Genomic DNA, 18,663 nt, shown 5'->3' with positions numbered 1-18,663 from the left:
GCGAGAAAGAGAGATTCTAATTACACCTGTCCATTACACAGATTACTAATGGTTACTGGCCCATACAACAGTCCCTTTAAAGAGAAGGATCACCTCACAAATTCTTTGCTGCTCTGACTTTTCATTCACTAGGGCTGCTTTAAGTGGGACTGAACATTCAGAATGGTGCAGATAGGAATTATATAGACTGGACTCACTCGTCACCTATACAATTGTGAATCTGTTCTATATGGTGCATTTCTATCTGCTGTGGTCAGTGTTCTGGTCTACTGAACAAGCCCATCCCAAGTTTACAAGTGATTTAATAGAGTGTTCTGAAAGTTGGGGATAGAGGAAAGAAGAGGGTGTCCAGAAGGAGACCTTTCGGATTCGATCAAACAGTGGAGGCTGATAAAATTTTTAAAAAAGAACTTTGTTAAGGGCGATATCAAATGCAGAGAGCTTTGTTTTTGCAAGCCAGGACAGACTCACGGGACTTCCAATGATGTTGAGCTCTACCCCCTTCAATTCTTGCAGCTTTGACTTTCAGCCATGTGTCAGAGGGAATATCTGAAGTGAGAGAGAATGGGAGAAGACTGAAGAGAGAATGAGTGTGAGATGGTAAGGACTTGGAGGAAGATCATCAAAGAAAATAAAAAGGAGACCAAGTAGAACTAACCAACAAGCAACGCAGCAGTTGAGATGGGGAGGAGACCAAGGTAGAACTAACCAACAAGCAACGCAGCAGTTGAGATGGGGAGGAGACCAAGGTAGAACTAACCAACAAGCAACGCAGCAGTTGAGATGGGGAGGAGACCAAGGTAGAACTAACCAACAAGCAACGCAGCAGTTGAGATGGGGAGGAGACCAAGGTAGAACTAACCAATAAGCAACGCAGCAGTTGAGATGGGGTGGAGACCAAGGTAGAGAGTGAGAAAAATTGATTGAAAGCAAAGGTGACCAACAAGAGGAGTTAGCATTGTGTGACAATGGAATAAGATGCCATGGAATGCCTGGGGTGCTGATGTGACCAACTGGGTTCGAACCAATGATTTATATATACACTCTATGACTGACAGGGGGCGCTGTTTTCAAGCCTCCAACATGGCACTCCACCACCACTGTAAAAAATATTTTGGAAGCCATACAAATGCATTTATTAATGTCTACATTTATTTTTGCTATATTTATTATATTACATACATTTTAATGCATACTTTTAAATTATATGTGAGCTAAACATAAAATAAATCCTTAAAGTACAATTTTTTGCATTTTTTTATGTTACTGCCCCCACTACCACAAAAAAATACTGAAATACATGTAATTTTGTTCTTGAAACATTTAAATGAAATACTGTAGAATTCCATTCATTCCTATCGAGGACTGCTTCTTCTGAAGCAATAACTGCCAATATTGCCAACCGGTTGCTTCAAATCCTCTCATTGGCCAATACATAGCATCAGCAATCCTGGGTTTATATACATTATTGGTTTGAACCCGGGTCTCCTGCACACCACAATACTGTATTAACCCGCTAAGCTAAAGCCTAGGCATTAGGTTCATTACTAACGGGTGATTTGGTAAACCATGAAGAGATGAGTACTGTAACTGCCTGACACATGAAGGTTTTAGCTGAGTTGGCTAATCTTCTGGCGTGCAAGAGAACTGGGTTCGGATGCAGTTGGTCACACATTAGGTCCAGGTTTATATTCAACATAATTCAGACTGAACAAATCCTGGGCTTGTATTATAAGGGAGGAAGGTATACAGAGACGGGCGTCTGCAAGGGGAGAATTGGTGGTTAGAGGCACCCCTGATGTCTGGCTTTAGTCAGATTGCTGAATGGGCAGCCACTAGGGAGACACGAGAACGATTAGAGAGAGGCTGGTATGTCTAATCTGAAACGTCTGTCATCTCTTTCGTCTCTCTCTTTCTCTCACTCACTCACCTGGACGAGAGGTCAAGCAAAATGCTCATAGGATAAATTAACTCTTAACTAGGCCTTGAACATACTTGTTACAACAGTTGAGAATGTTACACATGACATTTTTTGTCTGCGTTCTGTTGCTGCACACATTTGCAACTTATGATGGTTACAAGCATTTTAAGACTTTTCCTGTCATCTGCACTCCATGTTTTTCTCCCTACAGTATTTCCAACCTCTCAAAGTGTTTCCAATATCTTCATAGACAAATATAAGAAACCGTTTTTTTTAAGCGAAGGAACATACTGTATATTGCAGCCCCACGTCAGTCGCCATTGCCAACCATGGCCAATAACTTACCATTATAACACCACCGAAATTCACCATAAATGTAGAGACGTCTCATAAAGAAAAGATTCCAGCAGCACCAAGTTTAATGACAGACATAAATTCTGCCACCAACAGTGACAGCAAAGGCTGGTCTTTTCAGTGATAGTGTTTATTTTGTGGCAGAACAGAAAGAAGACGAGGCGTTGAGTTTGTGTCTGGCTTATAAATTCTCAATAAACCCTCCAAAGTGGCAGTAAACGCAAAAAGGATGAATCCCCATTTGTCTATTCATTCATCTTTTCTCTTTCACTCTTACTCCATCCGATATCTCCTTTTTTGTGTCATCTGTTTGACATTCTTTCTTTTGTGTATGCCTATTTTCTCTATTGCAATATCCCTCTTTCTCTACCCTCTCCATCACTATCCATCCCTCCTCCCTTTCACACCCTACACACGTGCACACTTTAAGGAGGCATTTCCAAAGTATTCAAACCGGACCCATGTAATTCACCACCACCCCTCCATCTTTCAGTGATTGACATGCTGGAGCTGCACGATGCCAGGCAGAGTGCGTCCGCGGTGGGAAAGATGTCGGGGGCTCTGGGCTTCGTGTCGGACCTTTACCTGGTGTCAACTCTTCGTCTGCCACCCAAACTGGGAGGAGTGCTGTTGGGAGTCTACAACAAAGGCGACAACAGGAAGTACCTGGAGGTGGCCCTCATGGGCAAGGTCAACAAAGGTAGGGTGTACTGTCAGTAGAGGGGATAGGGAGGGAAGTGTGGTAGATAGATATTTTGGTGTAGCCTAAATTGATTCTCTTCATGGCCTATAACTAAGACACAATCACCCAATCCCAATAGTGGGATTCCCCAATCGACCCCTAGCCCCTACACCCATACGTCTAAGATAGTTGCAAAACAATGAATGTTGTGTATGTTGTTTTTTCATATGGAGCTCTCGTTCTACAAACTGTTCTACAGTATGTAGGCTAGCTTCAATGATGCTCAGGGTTGCCTGATCTCTATGTTCTGGGTACATACAGTACATTTTAAGAGAAGGGATTAAGAGATGCTACAACGAGGAGCGGAACCGGAACGAGGATCTCCACCTCTCTTTGCTAAATTACAGGCAAGTTAATATCGGTTACCTAGAAGTAAAATTCTCCCCTGAAAGTGTGGAATGTCCTGTTTTACTTTCTGGGGGAATGCCATTAACAATTGTGATTACCTTACGAAGCGAAGTCTTCTCCCTCGCAAATGGAAACTCTTGGCTAAACCCCTCCCTTCCGCTAATTTCACTTGTGTTTATCTTGGGCAAAAAACGTTTTTTATTTTATTTGTATAAATTTTTATCATAGAGACAATTCTGGCTGTGGAATCTAGTGGAAAGCGTTTATCATCCGTACACAGGCTTGAAAATCACCCCACCAGTTTAAGCACCGACTTCATCCAAACCTGATTCGTTCAAATAATCAACGTCTAAAACTCCAAACCAGGAACTACTAGATTATCGCCGTTTCATCTTTTCACGAGAATCTGTCCAAGAGAGATTGCGGGCTATGGACTGAATGTCCCCTTCCCTTCTGTAATTTGAAAGATGCTAACACCTATGAAATTGAGATTTGTCCAAATAACCAGTGATGAAAAATCCAAACACAGGAACTACTGCTGCTCGTTATCCAACGCATCCCATTCCTTCCCGACAGATTCTATGGTACCAGTTATGTTTACGTAGATCTGTCCACAAGAGATGACCTGATCTTAGAATCCTCTCTGTTTCTCAGTTCTGGTGCGCTACGTACGCGAGGATGGTAAACTCCACACAGTGAACCTCCAGAACCCCGGCCTCTCCGATGGACGCACCCAGTCACTCATCCTCCGTGTGGGTGGGCTCCAACGAAACCACCTCCACATGGAACTCTATGTCAACTGCCGATTGGCTGACTCAGCACAGGTCCTGCCATCCATGGTCCAGCTCCCAGCCGAGGCAGAGTCTGTGGAGATACGCAACGGGCAGAAGGCCTATGCCAGGCTACAGGTGATGAAACACAACTTTAATAAGTTCCGAACAGACCTAGACTGAAGTTAAAGGTAGACTTAGCAATAAGATATCATCATACACAGTGGGGCATCCTGCTTACAGAAATCAACAACAACATTTAAATCTGCCCTATGGCTTCCACAATTGAGTCTTCCCAATGTGGGCACGTGTGCCTCAAGGGAGTGCAAAAATTGGGAAGAGCTAATAGTTTTTGTGAAGCAGAAGGTGTCAGGGCTGCAAAATTATGATGTCATATTGCTTAGTCTACCTCTATTTATTCAGAGCACATTTTAGAGCATGTTCTCAGACTCAAAGTCTCTAATCATACTTCCTAACTCAATAATTTGTACTACACTACTTGTATGTAGTTGGCAGGAGTCTGACAGATAAGCTTTTATAAGACCAAAGCAAATACAGGGTGTATTCCAGGTCCCCATACAAATCACCTAATTAGGTAATTAGGCCATACAGTACATGAAACACAAACCCAGCCTGACTACAATGAATTCCTCATTTTAATAGTGTTGCTCATGTATGGTTGTTTTACATGCCTAATCTTCTATCCACAACTGACATCTATGCCACTTAAGCAAATTACCTAGATTTTGCATGGCTAATAAGATGTCGTAGATATTAGTTATCAAATAAAATTTTATTTTATTAGTCACATGCGATGAAAACAACAGGTACAGTGAAACCTTACAGTGAAATTCTTACTTACGAGCCCCTAACCAACAATGCAGTTTAAAAAAAATACGGATAAGAATAAGAGATAAAAGTAACAAGTAATTAAAGAGCAGCAGTAAAATAACATTAGCGATATTATATACAGGGGGGTACCGATACAGAGTCAATGTGCGGGGGCACGGGTTAGCTGAGGTAGTATGTACATGTAGGTAGAGTTATTAAAGTGACTATGCATAGATGACAACAGAGAGTAGCAGTGGTGTAAAAAGGGGGGGGGGGGGGGGGGCACTGCAAATAGTCTGGGTAGCCATTGACAAGATGTTCAGGAGTCTTATGGCTTGGGGGTAGAAGCTGTTAGAATCCTCTTGGACCTAGACTTGGCACTCCGGTACTGCTTGCCGTGCGGTAGCAGAGAGAACAGTCTATGACTAGGGTGGCTGGAGTCTTCGAAAAATTTTAGGGCCTTCCTCTGACACCGCCTGGTATAGAGGTCCTGGATGGCAGGAAGCTTGACCCCAGTGATGTACTGGGCCGTTCACACTACCCTCTGTAGTGCCTTGTGGTCAGAGGCCGAGCAGTTGCCATACCAGGCAGTGATGCAACCAATCAGGATGGTGCAGCTGTAGAACCTTTTGATGATCTGAGGACCCATGCCAAATCTTTTCAGTCTCCTGATGGGGAATAGGTTTTGTCGTGCCCTTTCACGACTGTCTTGGTGTGCTTGGACCATGTTAGTTTATTGGCGATGTGAACACCAAGGAACTTGAAGCTCTCAACCTGCTCCACTGCAGCCCCGTCGATGAGAATGGGGGCGTGCTCGGTCCTTCTTTTCCTGTAGTCCACAATCATCTCCTTTGTTTTGATCACGTTGAGAGAGAGGTTGTTGTCCTGGCACCACACGGCCAGGTCTCTGACCTCCTTCCTATAGGCTGTCTCGTCATTGTCCGTGATCAGGCCTACTACTGTTGTGTCATCGGCAAATTTAATGATGGTGTTGGAGTCGTGAGTGAACAGCGAGTACAGGAGGGGACTGAGCACGGATCTCTGAGGGGCCCCTGTGATGAGGATCAGTGTGGCGGATGTGTTGTTACCTACCCTTACCACCTGGGGGCGGCCCGTCAGGAAGTCCAGGATCCAGTTGCAGAGGGAGGTGTTTAGTCCCAGGGTCCTTAGCTTATTGATGAGCTTTGAGGGCACTATAGTGTTTAACGCTGAGCAGTAGTCAATGAATAGCATTCTCACATAGGTGTTCCTTTTGTCCAGGTGAGAAAGTGCAGTGTGGAGTGCAATAGTGATTGCATCATCTGTGGATCCGTTGGGGCGGTATGCAAATTGGAGTGGGTCTAGGGTTTCTGGGATGATGGTGTTGTAGTGAGCCATGACCAGTTTTTCAAAGCACTTCATGGCTACAGACGTGAGTGCTACGGGTCTATAGTGGTCTGCTTAAAGCATGTTGGTATTACAGACTCGGACAAGGAGAGGTTGAAAATGTCAGCGAAGATACTTGCCAGTTGGTCAGTGCATGCTCGTAGTACCCGTCCTGGTAATCCGTCTGGCCCTGCGGCCTTGTGAATGTTGACCTCTTTAAAGGTCTTACTCACATCGGCTGCGGAGAGCATGATCACACAGTCTTCCGGAACAGCTGGTGCTCTCATGCATGTTTCAGAGTTATTTGCCTCGAAGCGAGCATAGAAGTAGTTTAGCTCGTCTGGTAGGCTCGTTTCACTGGGCAGCTCTCGGCTGTGCTTCCCTTTGTAGTCTGTAATGGTTTGCAAGCCATGCCACATCTGACGAACGTCAGAGCCGGTGTAGTATGACTCGATCTTAGTCCTGTATTGATGCTTTGCCTGTTTGATGGTTCATCGGAGGGAATAGCGGGATTTCTTGTAAGGTTCAGGGTTAGAGTCCAGCTCCTTGAAAGTGGCAGCTCTAGGCTTTAGCTCAGTGCTGCCTGTAATCCATGGCTTCTGGTTGGGGTATGTACGTAAGTTGAGTGAACTGTCAAATGTCTACTATTTTATAAGTAACTTTTCATCAAAAAAATTGAATAACATGGACTAGAGCTGCACATCCTATCTATCAGCTACATTTCTATGGCTCATACTGACGCTTATATGGAGAACTCTGTAGTTATCTGTAACCCTGTGGTGCTGTTTGCATGTGTGACTATCTGACTGATAGATGCCACACCCTGTCAGGATGGATGAAAGAGAGAGCAGGAAGGAGGAGGGGGAAATTGTAGAAGGAAATATCTAAAATGAGAGGGCACACTGCAGCTATTGTTCCTAGTTTGTATCTCTTATCTTGAATGGACCGCTCAGGTGACATGCATGCAGATGTACACGGGTACTGACTAGGGTCATGTTCACTAGGCATAAAATAGAAGGAAACGGTCAGAAGGGGAGTGAAACTGGGAGGTACTATCAGAATTTGTCCAATAAGAAACACGTGTTTCGCTTTCCGTTGCACAACATTTAGATAATTTTTTGCTACGGTGTGCCCCAATGAACACAACCCAGAGCATGTGCCTCAATATGTCTAAGTAAGACTGGGGGTCAATGTTCTCCCTAATTGTTTTCGCACTGAGCAAATTTCAGGTCTACTGAGCGCGAACTTGTATGTTGTGAATATTCTGTGCAACTTCCTGCGTGCGTTTACTGTGAACACTGAGATTGTACCCACTTTAAGTTACAGTTTTAACAGTGATCATAATGTAGGCCTACCAGAGTGGCCTACCATTAAAAACAGTATTATTTACATGGAAATAGCCGTTCTAGCATTCAGCCTACAGTAGCAGCCAATGTTTGGTATTCAATGTAGAATTACATTCCATGAGACTTTTTTTAAAACCATGCAGGGATTAACATTAACCTGTTTATCCACTTGTCCTTCAGACAGGGAAGTGACAGAAAATGTTGTTGTGTTGTGTTTGATGCAAGAAACCACTTTACAAAATAAAATGCATTATTATTCCCATACCATTATTATTGTTACAAAGAATCAGACACAAATGTATGGTATCCTCTGCCTATTGGCTACTTATTAGCTTATTCAAGCCTGTCTCAAAATATAACACTGCCCCTTTAAGACATAAAAAAGCTCTTTACCTGACTCGTTTTTCAAAGATGCTGACCAGAAATGAACCATAACTCAATAACTAGCAAAGAAGATGAATAAATCTGCACACGTGGCTACATGCAGCTCTCGCTTTGATCTCACAACAAGTTAATCTTCTCGCAACCGCTCATGCTTGTCACGTTGCATTGAAAGTGGCAAATATTACATTGACTTTATGAAACATTTTGAGTAGAGGGAAATGTTGATTGTGTTAACTAACGGGGAAACATTATTTTGTACTTCTCTGCACGGGCTGGTATTTCTTTAGCGCAGTAGTCCTGGGGGAGCTGCAATCCCAGAGGAGTTGTAGGGAACATTGCATGTTGTCAGTTGCATAACATAGTCCTAGGTCTAGACATTCATTTAAAAGTGACAGTTTACTCCAAATACAAATTAGCATGATTTTCCACCCCTTTGTGTGTGTGAGAGAGTTCATTAATTTAACTGTACTGTGCTTGTGTGTGCGTGTTTCAGGGCTCAGTGGACTCTTTGCAACTGGCTTTGGGTGGCTCCATAGCCAAAGCAGGAATCCTTACCGACTGTCCGTTTCAGGGGGATACACATTTTCAGAATTCAGGTAAAATCTTTGTATACAACCATAAACACATACAAACGATCCTCATACTAATTTATTACCCTGAGTATACAAAACATTAAGAAAAGCTGATCTTTCTATGACATAGACTGACCAGGTGAATATTATGATCCCTTATTGATGTCACCTGTTTAAATCTACTTAAATCAGTGTAGATGAAGGGGAGGAGACAACTAGGGCTGTTATGGGGACCGTATGACCGCCACAATAGCAGTCACGAGTCATGAAGGCAGTCAAATTCCACTTGTAATTAGGCTTCTCCAAGCTCTGATGCTGCTGATGGTCATTAGAAGCCTACCAAACTTGCTAACTGCCTGGTACTCAGCACTCAATTGTCCCTCTAATCACTCTGACATAAATGCAAATATACAGTACCAGTCAAAAGTTTGGACACACCTACTCAATCAAGGGTTTTCTTTATTTTACTATTTTCTACATTGTAGAATAATAGTGAAGAAATCGAAACTATGAAATAACACATATGGAATCATGTAGTAACCAAAAAAGTGTTAAACAAATCAAAATATACTTTTGATTTTCGATTCTTCAAAGTAGCCACCCTTTGCCTTGATGACAGCTTTGCGCACTCTTGGCATTCTCTCAAACAGCTTCACCTGGAGTTTCCACATATGCTGAGCACTTGTTGGCTGCTTTGTCTCACCATTTTGTCACCGTTTTGTCTCGCCATGGGTGATGGTCGGATTCGCGTTTATCATCGAAGGAATGAGCGGTACACCGAGGCCTGTACTCTGGAGCGGGATCGATTTGGAGGTGGAGGGTCCGTCATGGTCTGGGGCGGTGTGTCACAGCATCATCGGACTGAGCTTGTTGTCATTGCAGGAAATCTGAACGCTGTGCGTTACAGGGAAGACATCCTCCTCCCCATGTGGTACCCTTCCTGTAGGCTCATCCTAACATGACCCTCCAGCATGACAATGCCACCAGCCATACTGCTCATTCTGTGCGTGATTTCCAGCAAGACAAGAATGTCAGTGTTCTGCCATGGCCAGCGAAGAGCCCGGATCTCAATCCCATTGAGCACGTTTGAGACCTGTTGGATGAGGGCTAGGGCCATTCCCCCCAGAAATGTCCGGGAACTTGCAGGTGCCTTGGTGGAAGAGTGGGGTAACATCTCACAGCAAGAACTGGCAAATCTGGTGCAGTCCATGAGGAGGAGATGCACTGCAGTACTTAATGCAGCTGGTGGCCACATCAGATATTGTTACTTTTGATTTTGACCCCCCCCCCCTTTTTTCAGGGACACATTATTCCATTTCTGTTAGTCACATGTCTGTGGAACTTGTTCAGTTTATGTCTGTTGTTGAATCTTGTTATGTTCATACAAATGTTTACACAAGTTAAGTTTGCTGAAAATAAACGCAGTTGACAGTGAGAGGATGTTTATTTTTTTGCTGAGTTTATTATCACTTATCACTTGTGAATGATGACCAGCATAATCAATCAATCAATCAAGTTTATTTTATATAGCCCTTCGTACATCAGCTAATATCTCGAAGTGCTGTACAGAAACCCAGCCTAAAACCCCAAACAGCAAGCAATGCAGGTGAAGAAGCACGGTGGCTAGGAAAAACTCCCTAGAAAGGCCAAAACCTAGGAAGAAACCTAGAGAGGAACCAGGCTATGAGGGGTGGCCAGTCCTCTTCTGGCTGTGCCGGGTGGAGATTATAACAGAACATGGCCAAGATGTTCAAAATGTTCATAAATGACAAGCATGGTCAAATAATAATCAGGAATAAATGTCAGTTGGCTTTTCATAGCAGAAAATTAAGAGTTGAAAACAGCAGGTCTGGGACAGGTAGGGGTTCCATAACCGCAGGCAGAACAGTTAAGACAAGAAAGACAAGACAAGAAAGAAGACATACCTTTTTTTGTGACTTTTTCAAATCATAGTCGCACAACTCATGTAGCCTAGCCCATAGGCCTATATGTTTTGGTAAGGTTTGTATCACAACTAAAGTGGCCAAATAACTTCTTAAAATGAAGCACATTAATCCGCTTTGCAACAGGCGTAGAGCCTACCTGGCATACATACGCAGTGCGTGAGTTTGAAGTTTAAAAATGCACCTCTATAATAAAAGCATTACATGCATAATCCTTTGTGTGGTCAGTTTTGATAATGGTGTTTTCCCGTTAATGGAACATTCGCGCTTATCGCCTACTGCCGTGTGCGCATGGCTGCTCTTATAATGTGAAGAAATAGCCTAATAGTTTATCAACATTTTAAGCTAAACATTATTATCTGTTGCGTAAGCCTCATTGCTTAAAAAAGGGTTTTGGATGCTAGTGGTTGTATTAATTTGTGATCTATCGCATCCCACAACTGTCCCAGACTATGTTTGGAACATTTATTTCTCGCACAGAATAGGTCAACATTTGTACCATGGGGGATAGTAGACTGACATAGGCTAGTGCTTTTGCTGTTTGTTAGGCCTACTCACCTAGTTGGCTGACAAATTAAATGTGGACCGTTCAATATCTTCAGTATGCGCCTCAGAATTGGATAAAGACACGCGCAGTTGCATCCCCGATGTATCGGTCTTCACTTGTAGCCTGTGAGAAAGACCCGATCACGTGATGGAGAGCCTGTCACGTTGGTAACAATGATTCGGGAGACAGGCGCAGGAATGCGTAATAGGTATTTTTATTACGCCCCCAAGTTACGGCGTGCCGTGTGAGGGCACGGGGATGAAGACCAAACAAACACGTATACAACACATAGGGTTGTACAGATGAACGTGGTACCTTCAGGCGTTTGGAAATTTCTCCCAAGGATGAACCAGACTTGTGGAGGTCTACAATTGTTTTTCTGAGATCTTGGCTGATTTCTTTTGATTTTCCCATAATGTCAAGCAAAGAGGCACTGAGTTTGAAGGTAGTCCTTGAAATACATCCACAGGTATACATCCACCTCCAATTGACTCAAATGATGTCAATTAGCCTATCAGAAGCTTCTAAAGCCATGACATTATTTTCTGGAATTTTCCAAGCTGTTTAAAGGCACAGTCAACTTAGTGTATGTAAACTTCTGGCCCACGGGAATTGTGATACAGTGAATTATAAATGAAATAATCTGTCTGTAAACAATTATTGGAAAAATTACTTGTGTCATGCACAAAGTAGATGTCCTAACCGACTTGCCAAAACTATAGTTTGTTAACAAGAAATTTGTGGAGTGGTTGAAAATCGAGTTTTAATGGCTCCAACCTAAGTGTATGTAAACTTCCGACTTCAACTGTACAATCCGTGGGAATAGGGGACAGGTGTGCATAATGAAAGTTCAGAGGGATCCGTGACAGAGCCATGTGAGTGAGAGGTGCTTTGGAGCAAGCAGCACACAGGGAGAAGGAATTATAATTATTATATTCAGCCCAAGAGCACAACAGCCACTGGCCACAAAAGGCATAGATATTTTTGGGGGGAATTACGGCCACACAAAGGGGATGTCGCTGGGAAATTCAAGGCATTATCAAGTGTTTGTCAAATTGTGAATGATAGACTGATGAAAAACAAATAGAGCTCATGCCTTTCATTCAACTTTTTTTCAAATAATCATTAGAGTCGTGTCATGCAGCCTTAGAATGTATTAAAAATCAAAACATAGACAAGCCTTTGTATCATATCTAAAGTTACATAAATAACTCTAAATTAAGCATGTAGGAGTACCTGTTTCTTTGTTAACCGCTCAACACAGAATAGCTGCATGTGCACACTCCCTCAAATCGTTTAGAGAAAAGACCCTTTCTAATTTATACTAGAAAATACTAGAAAATAATGCCACGGAATTCTAAGCAAATCTTGTCTGCTAAATGAACTAGTGTAGCCCACAGCCATATGGCATGGCCAGATCAGTACCTAACATAAGGACAACTCAGAGTATGCTATTCTGTTCTTCTGCAATAGACTACATTTTCTTCATATCATGTTTCTTTGGACCTGTCTAAATTAAATAATGGATTTATTGTGAAGGTGTGGGCTATATTGCATGGATTTATTATACTTTTTAAAATGTAGATGTTCCAAAGGTCTGCATCAGTGGCTTGTAGGCTGTGTGGAAGCCAGAAGATGCTAAATGTATTTGTTAATTAACGGTCAATTATCGTGAGACCGGCAGTTATTTGCTTGACAATCACCAGCTGACAAAATTTGTGATTGCCACAGCCCTAGGTGCAACTCAGTATTAGGAGGTTGTTCCTAATGTTTGGTAAACTCAGTGTATAATGTTATATTCACTTTAGTCATAGAAACTCAGACCTAGGAGTAACATCACTAGATCTGGGATTAATGACATTTTCTTGGTAACAAAAAAACTACATTTTGTGTAGGGGGGTTTACGCTAGGGCAACTTGCGGATAAGACAGTGATGTAGTAAAGCCAGATGTCCCAACTCTACATTTTCCTCTGTGCCAAACTGACATTTATTATGTACAGACATGTAAGCCAGAATATTGGTACATTGTGGGAGGAAACCTGTCTGTCTATAGAGACTGTTCACTTTGATATCTGCTGATATATATTTCCATCCACTTGTTCCTCCTACCCAAACGTCACATTAGATATTTGGTCAGCAGAAGCTAATCTCAGTAGTGTATTCTTATCACTTTAACCCCCTCTAGTGGTGAGCCCACGTAATTAGCATATAATTGTCATGTTGGTTGTCCTTTTTCCATCTCTGTTTACATGTACTAGTTCATGTCTGTGAAAGGCATTGTTAGGAATAGTATATTAAAATGAGTAGTGTGTTGTGATTGAAATGATTAAAGTGGACTTTCTTGTCTCCATAGTTAGCGCAGATGTCAATGCCATTCTGGGTGAGTATCAATCAGAAACACTGGTTTATCAACCTCCCCCTACCCAAATGCTACCTAACAATTATAATTACCGGTATAATGCTATCATTTACTTCAATGGTTTCCCTGTGCTTATGTTCTAATGCTTGGACATCACTGTGTCAGGTGACCACACCAAGGCTTTGATTGGCCAGCTGATCATCTTCAACCAGATTCTTGGCGAACTCCGAGAGGATATCAGGGAACAGGTAAGAGATGGAGAGAGAATGAGAGGGGGAAGAGGCCCAGGGGGAAGTTTGAGGGGGAATGAAAGAGAGAGAGGGGAGAAGGCGGGGGGGGGGGGGGGGGGTGACTGGATAAGAGGCACAGGGACTGAGGGTGAGCGTGGACTAAAATAGAGAGATGAAAGAGAGAGGAAACAAGCAGAAATGTGCAGGTTCAACAATTGTGTGCTCACATAAACAAGAACGTAACTGTTTGAGAGATGGCAGTGTTCTATAGCACGGGTTTTCAAGCTTTCCTTGCCCAGGGACCTCCTCCCTGAAAACCAAACAGGGACCCCCATTATATGTCATGTCTTTTCATCAGGCAAGGAGAAGTTATCATATTTTAAAATGAATAGATTTGCTAGATAGTTTCTCATTATTTTGACCTCCACAGCGACATTGTTGCCTATAAGCTAGAAAGATCACTCCAAACACATTTTCGCTAAGAGCAGCTGTTTAGCTGGCTAAACAAAGGTTTGCAAAAATTCATGTCTTAAGTCGAGAAAGCTTAAGTGCAGCCAGCAGCACTGGTAACCAATTCGAGGGTGCCTTTTCAAAGCCTATGTCATATACTCCAGTGAGTGTAACTGGCTCCAATGAGTGTAATTTACTCAATATTAGGAGTTGAGAAATAAGTTGACATCATTAGAAAGAAGATATTTTCCCATTTTCTACTGTGGGTATATAATTCAAAATTAGTTCATTGTATTCTTACTAGCGATATTCATTAAATAAACATTACATTTTCCACTTAAAAAATGTGCGGACCCCCTGTACCTTCCCCAGTTGAATACCCCTGTTCTATAGAGCAACTACAGTATACTACTGTTCTATAGAGCAACTACAGTATACCACTGTTCTATAGAGCAACTACAGTATACCACTGTTCTATAGAACAACTACAGTATACCACTGTTCTATAGAACAACTACAGTATACTACTGTTCTATAGAACAACTACAGTATACCACTGTTCTATAGAGCAACTACAGTATACCACTGTTCTATAGAGCAACTACAGTATACCACTGTTCTATAGAGCAACTACAGTATACCACTGTTCTATAGAACAACTACAGTATACTACTGTTCTATAGAACAACTACAGTATACCACTGTTCTATAGAGCAACTACAGTATACTACTGTTCTATAGAGCAACTACAGTATACCACTGTTCTATAGAGCAACTACAGTATACTACTGTTCTATAGAACAACTACATTATACTACTGTTCTATAGAACAACTACATTATACTACTGTTCTATAGAGCAACTACGGTATACTACTGTTCTATAGAGCAACTACAGTATACTACTGTTCTATAGAGCAACTACAGTATACCACTGTTCTATAGAGCAACTACATTATACTACTGTTCTATAGAGCAACTACATTATACTACTGTTCTATAGAGCAACTACAGTATACTACTGTTCTATAGATCAACTACAGTATACCACTGTTCTATAGAACAACTACATTATACCACTGTTCTATAGAACAACTACATTATACCACTGTTCTATAGAGCAACTACATTATACTACTGTTCTATAGAGCAACTACATTATACTACTGTTCTATAGAGCAACTACATTATACTACTGTTCTATAGAGCAACTACATTATACTACTGTTCTATAGAGCAACTACATTATACTACTGTTCTATAGAGCAACTACATTATACTACTGTTCTATAGAGCAACTACATTATACTACTGTTCTATAGAGCAACTACATTATACTACTGTTCTATAGAGCAACTACAGTATACTACTGTTCTATAGAGCAACTACAGTATACTACTGTTCTATAGAGCAACTACAGTATACTACTGTTCTATTGAACAACTACAGTATACTACTGTTCTATAGAGCAACTACATTATACTACTGTTCTATAGAGCAACTACAGTATACTACTGTTCTATAGAGCAACTACAATATACTACTGTTCTACAGAGCAACTACATTATACTACTGTTCTATAGAACAACTACAGTATACTACTGTTCTATAGAACAACTACAGTATACTACTGTTCTATAGAGCAACTACATTATACTACTGTTCTATAGAGCAACTACAGTATACTACTGTTCTATAGAGCAACTACAGTATACTACTGTTCTATAGAGCAACTACAGTATACCGCTGTTCTATAGAGCAACTACAGTATACCGCTGTTCTATAGAGCAACTACGGTATACTACTGTTCTATAGAGCAACTACAGTATACTACTGTTCTATAGAGCAACTACAGTATACTACATTTAGAGTTGAATACATTAAACAGTTCTGGTGACTGCTGTATGTTTGTGGTCTTCACAGGTAAAGGAGATGTCTCTGATTAGGAACACTATCCTGGAGTGCCAAGTGTGTGGTGAGTGTATGAAGAGCAGTACCATACCATCAGGCTGGGCCTCCGTGTATAAAACAGAGGGGATTCAAATAAAGAAAAGATAAACAAAAAGAGATGAGAAGCACAGGAAGTCAGAGAGATTGAAATATATGAAGTACTTTAGCTGTGTTTAATTGATCTTGCTTGGCGCAATGGAACCAATGGAAAAATTGCCCCTTTCAATTTAGCAATATAAGAGTTCCCCGCCACTGTTTCGGTAAAAAGCTGAGGAAAGGGGCTGGAGAAATGTAACCACTCTCAAATTCATAGACAGAGCTATTGATGCAAGGACTGACCATCCATGATACCAAAAATGATAGTTTTGATGCTATACAGTGTGTGTTTATATTTAATTTGTTTACAAACATTGGAGTAAAACAAGCTTATATTTTGAGTTCTGATGGGATGTGACAGTTGAACTGAGCTCATTAAGCATTTATAAGTTATATTCTTCAAGAATCAATGGCTACATATAATTAATTTCTAAGTTCAAAAATGTATGTAGCAACTGCAGATTGCCCGTTTAAGTGCAAACCCTGCCCATATGGCACTCTGTCCAGGCTCGAAGGCATGCTGAAAGATTTCAAATCTTATTTTGAACCCAGCTCTGGTATGCTCTATATCTTTGTTAACCAGGCTTCCATGAGACCCACTCTCGCTGCGAGCCCAACCCCTGCTATCAGGGCTTGGCCTGTACAGAGACCTGGGAGTACCCAGGGTACCGTTGTGGTGCCTGCCCAGACGGCATGACGGGGAATGGCACCCACTGCCAGGACATTGACGAGGTATTCTAAGGGTCTTATTTATATTTCTTTAGCACCACAAGATGATAGCATGATATGCTCCCATCATTTCTTAAACATTCTTGGTTGAGTTTCCCAAAAGCTTTGCCGCTAAGGTGGAACAATATTTCCCCAGACGACCCAGCTGCAGAGTAACAATTAGAAAGTTGATGTTTGGCGACCAATCTTCATCAAATGAAGCACTTTGAGGTGTGACAAAAACACAAATACACTGATATATGTATTGTTACTTTCTGTCTCTCTCTATGTCTAAGTGTGCTCTAGCCCGGCCCTGTTTCTCGCCCGAGGGGTGCGTAAACACGGCAAAGGGCTTCACCTGTGAACCATGTCCCGTCGGCTTCTCAGGACCCCTCCTTAGCGGGCTTGGGGTGGAGTTTGCCAAGAGCCACAAGCAGGTCTGACCAACATGAGACCCCTTGACACACACACACACTTTGTTTTCGTGAAATGTCAGGACTTCTTGGAGTGTAAAATTTTTTGACCATTAAAAATCCTATTTTCCCTAACCCTACACACATACATAAACGTTGTGCACACACACATGCACAGCAGGCACAGACCACCACCACTATTGACACCTCTTCTCACCCACTGTATACATAGATGTGCATTGTGTCAAAGTGATTGCCTCTATGGTCATGATAATAGGTGGTCTGATGTGTTTTGTCCTTAAATTGATGTGTTTGCCTGTCTATATAGAAGTGCACAGATGTGGATGAGTGTGCTGACCTCTCCAAGTCCTGCGTGCCCAACTCTGTCTGCATCAACACAGAGGTCAGTAGTGGAAAGGGAGTCAGAGGTTGCTTGGTGAAATATTTTATCACAAGAAATACATGATTCCCTTTCTCTGTGTCTTTCTCTCTGTCTCCCTCTCTCTCCCCTTCTGTCTTACCCCAACTCCCTTCTCCATCTCGCCCTCCCACCAAAGGGCTCGTTCAGGTGTGGTCCGTGTAAGGAGAGCTTCGTAGGCAACCAGACGGTGGGCTGTTTCCTGCGGAGGTCCTGCGCCACGCTGGGCTTCAACCCCTGTGACGTCAACGCCCACTGTGTCATAAAGGGTGCTGTCAGGGTCTCCTGCGAGGTAAGACATGCATAGCACATCTCAATAGGCTAAATATACTTTTAAAGGGAAGTTGTTAAAGGGATAGTTCACCCAAATTACAAAATGACACATTGGTTTCCAGCAAAGTTTCCCTGGCATTGTTTCCACATGCTAATGTTTTAGCATTTGTGGCACAAATCTCATTCAAGTCATGGGACCGATATTAGCATTTTTAGCCCATCATGTTCAGATAAACTATAAGGGACATTGTTATCTGAACATGATGGGCGAAAAATGCTAATATCGGTCCCATGACTTGAATAAGATTTGTGCCAGAAACGCTAAAATATTGCATGTGGAAACTAAACTAAACCAACGCATGGATTTCTGTCTTACCTTGTCCCTATACTGCTTACGGGGTAAGGAAACCAATATGTCTTCCCTTCAATTTTCTTCCCTTCAATGTCTTTTTAGCAACAAGAAAAAGACAACAACCAAAATATGTCATTTTCCCCAAAATGTGTTGCCATGGAAAATACTTCTTTATCTGGTTGTAACAGAGACCAGTTGGTTGTAATCTGGTTATACAGTATGTCATCATTAAGAAATCACATTCCAATGTTTTACCACTTGGTATATTCTCTCTGAATATCTCTCCCCTTA

At 41.9% G+C, this 18,663-nt stretch overlaps 1 protein-coding gene across 1 annotated transcript in view; it reads left to right on the top strand.

Moving 5' to 3' along the window:
• The window catches only part of LOC139558565 (thrombospondin-3b-like), a 34,906-nt gene that overhangs the window by 1,121 nt on the left and 15,122 nt on the right, over positions 1 to 18,663 (top strand). The window contains exons 2-11 of the mRNA XM_071373754.1: positions 2,769 to 2,975; positions 4,020 to 4,273; positions 8,555 to 8,657; positions 13,478 to 13,504; positions 13,649 to 13,731; positions 16,086 to 16,137; positions 16,792 to 16,940; positions 17,213 to 17,353; positions 17,658 to 17,732; positions 17,887 to 18,039. Of these exons, the coding sequence (XP_071229855.1) occupies positions 2,769 to 2,975; positions 4,020 to 4,273; positions 8,555 to 8,657; positions 13,478 to 13,504; positions 13,649 to 13,731; positions 16,086 to 16,137; positions 16,792 to 16,940; positions 17,213 to 17,353; positions 17,658 to 17,732; positions 17,887 to 18,039 (1,244 nt within the window). The remainder of the gene's footprint in view (positions 1 to 2,768; positions 2,976 to 4,019; positions 4,274 to 8,554; positions 8,658 to 13,477; positions 13,505 to 13,648; positions 13,732 to 16,085; positions 16,138 to 16,791; positions 16,941 to 17,212; positions 17,354 to 17,657; positions 17,733 to 17,886; positions 18,040 to 18,663) is intronic.

The sequence above is a fragment of the Salvelinus alpinus genome, chromosome 29 (genome assembly GCF_045679555.1).
Source record: "Salvelinus alpinus chromosome 29, SLU_Salpinus.1, whole genome shotgun sequence".
NCBI classification, from domain to species: domain Eukaryota; kingdom Metazoa; phylum Chordata; class Actinopteri; order Salmoniformes; family Salmonidae; genus Salvelinus; species Salvelinus alpinus.
This window is presented reverse-complemented; position numbering and strand designations above follow the sequence as displayed.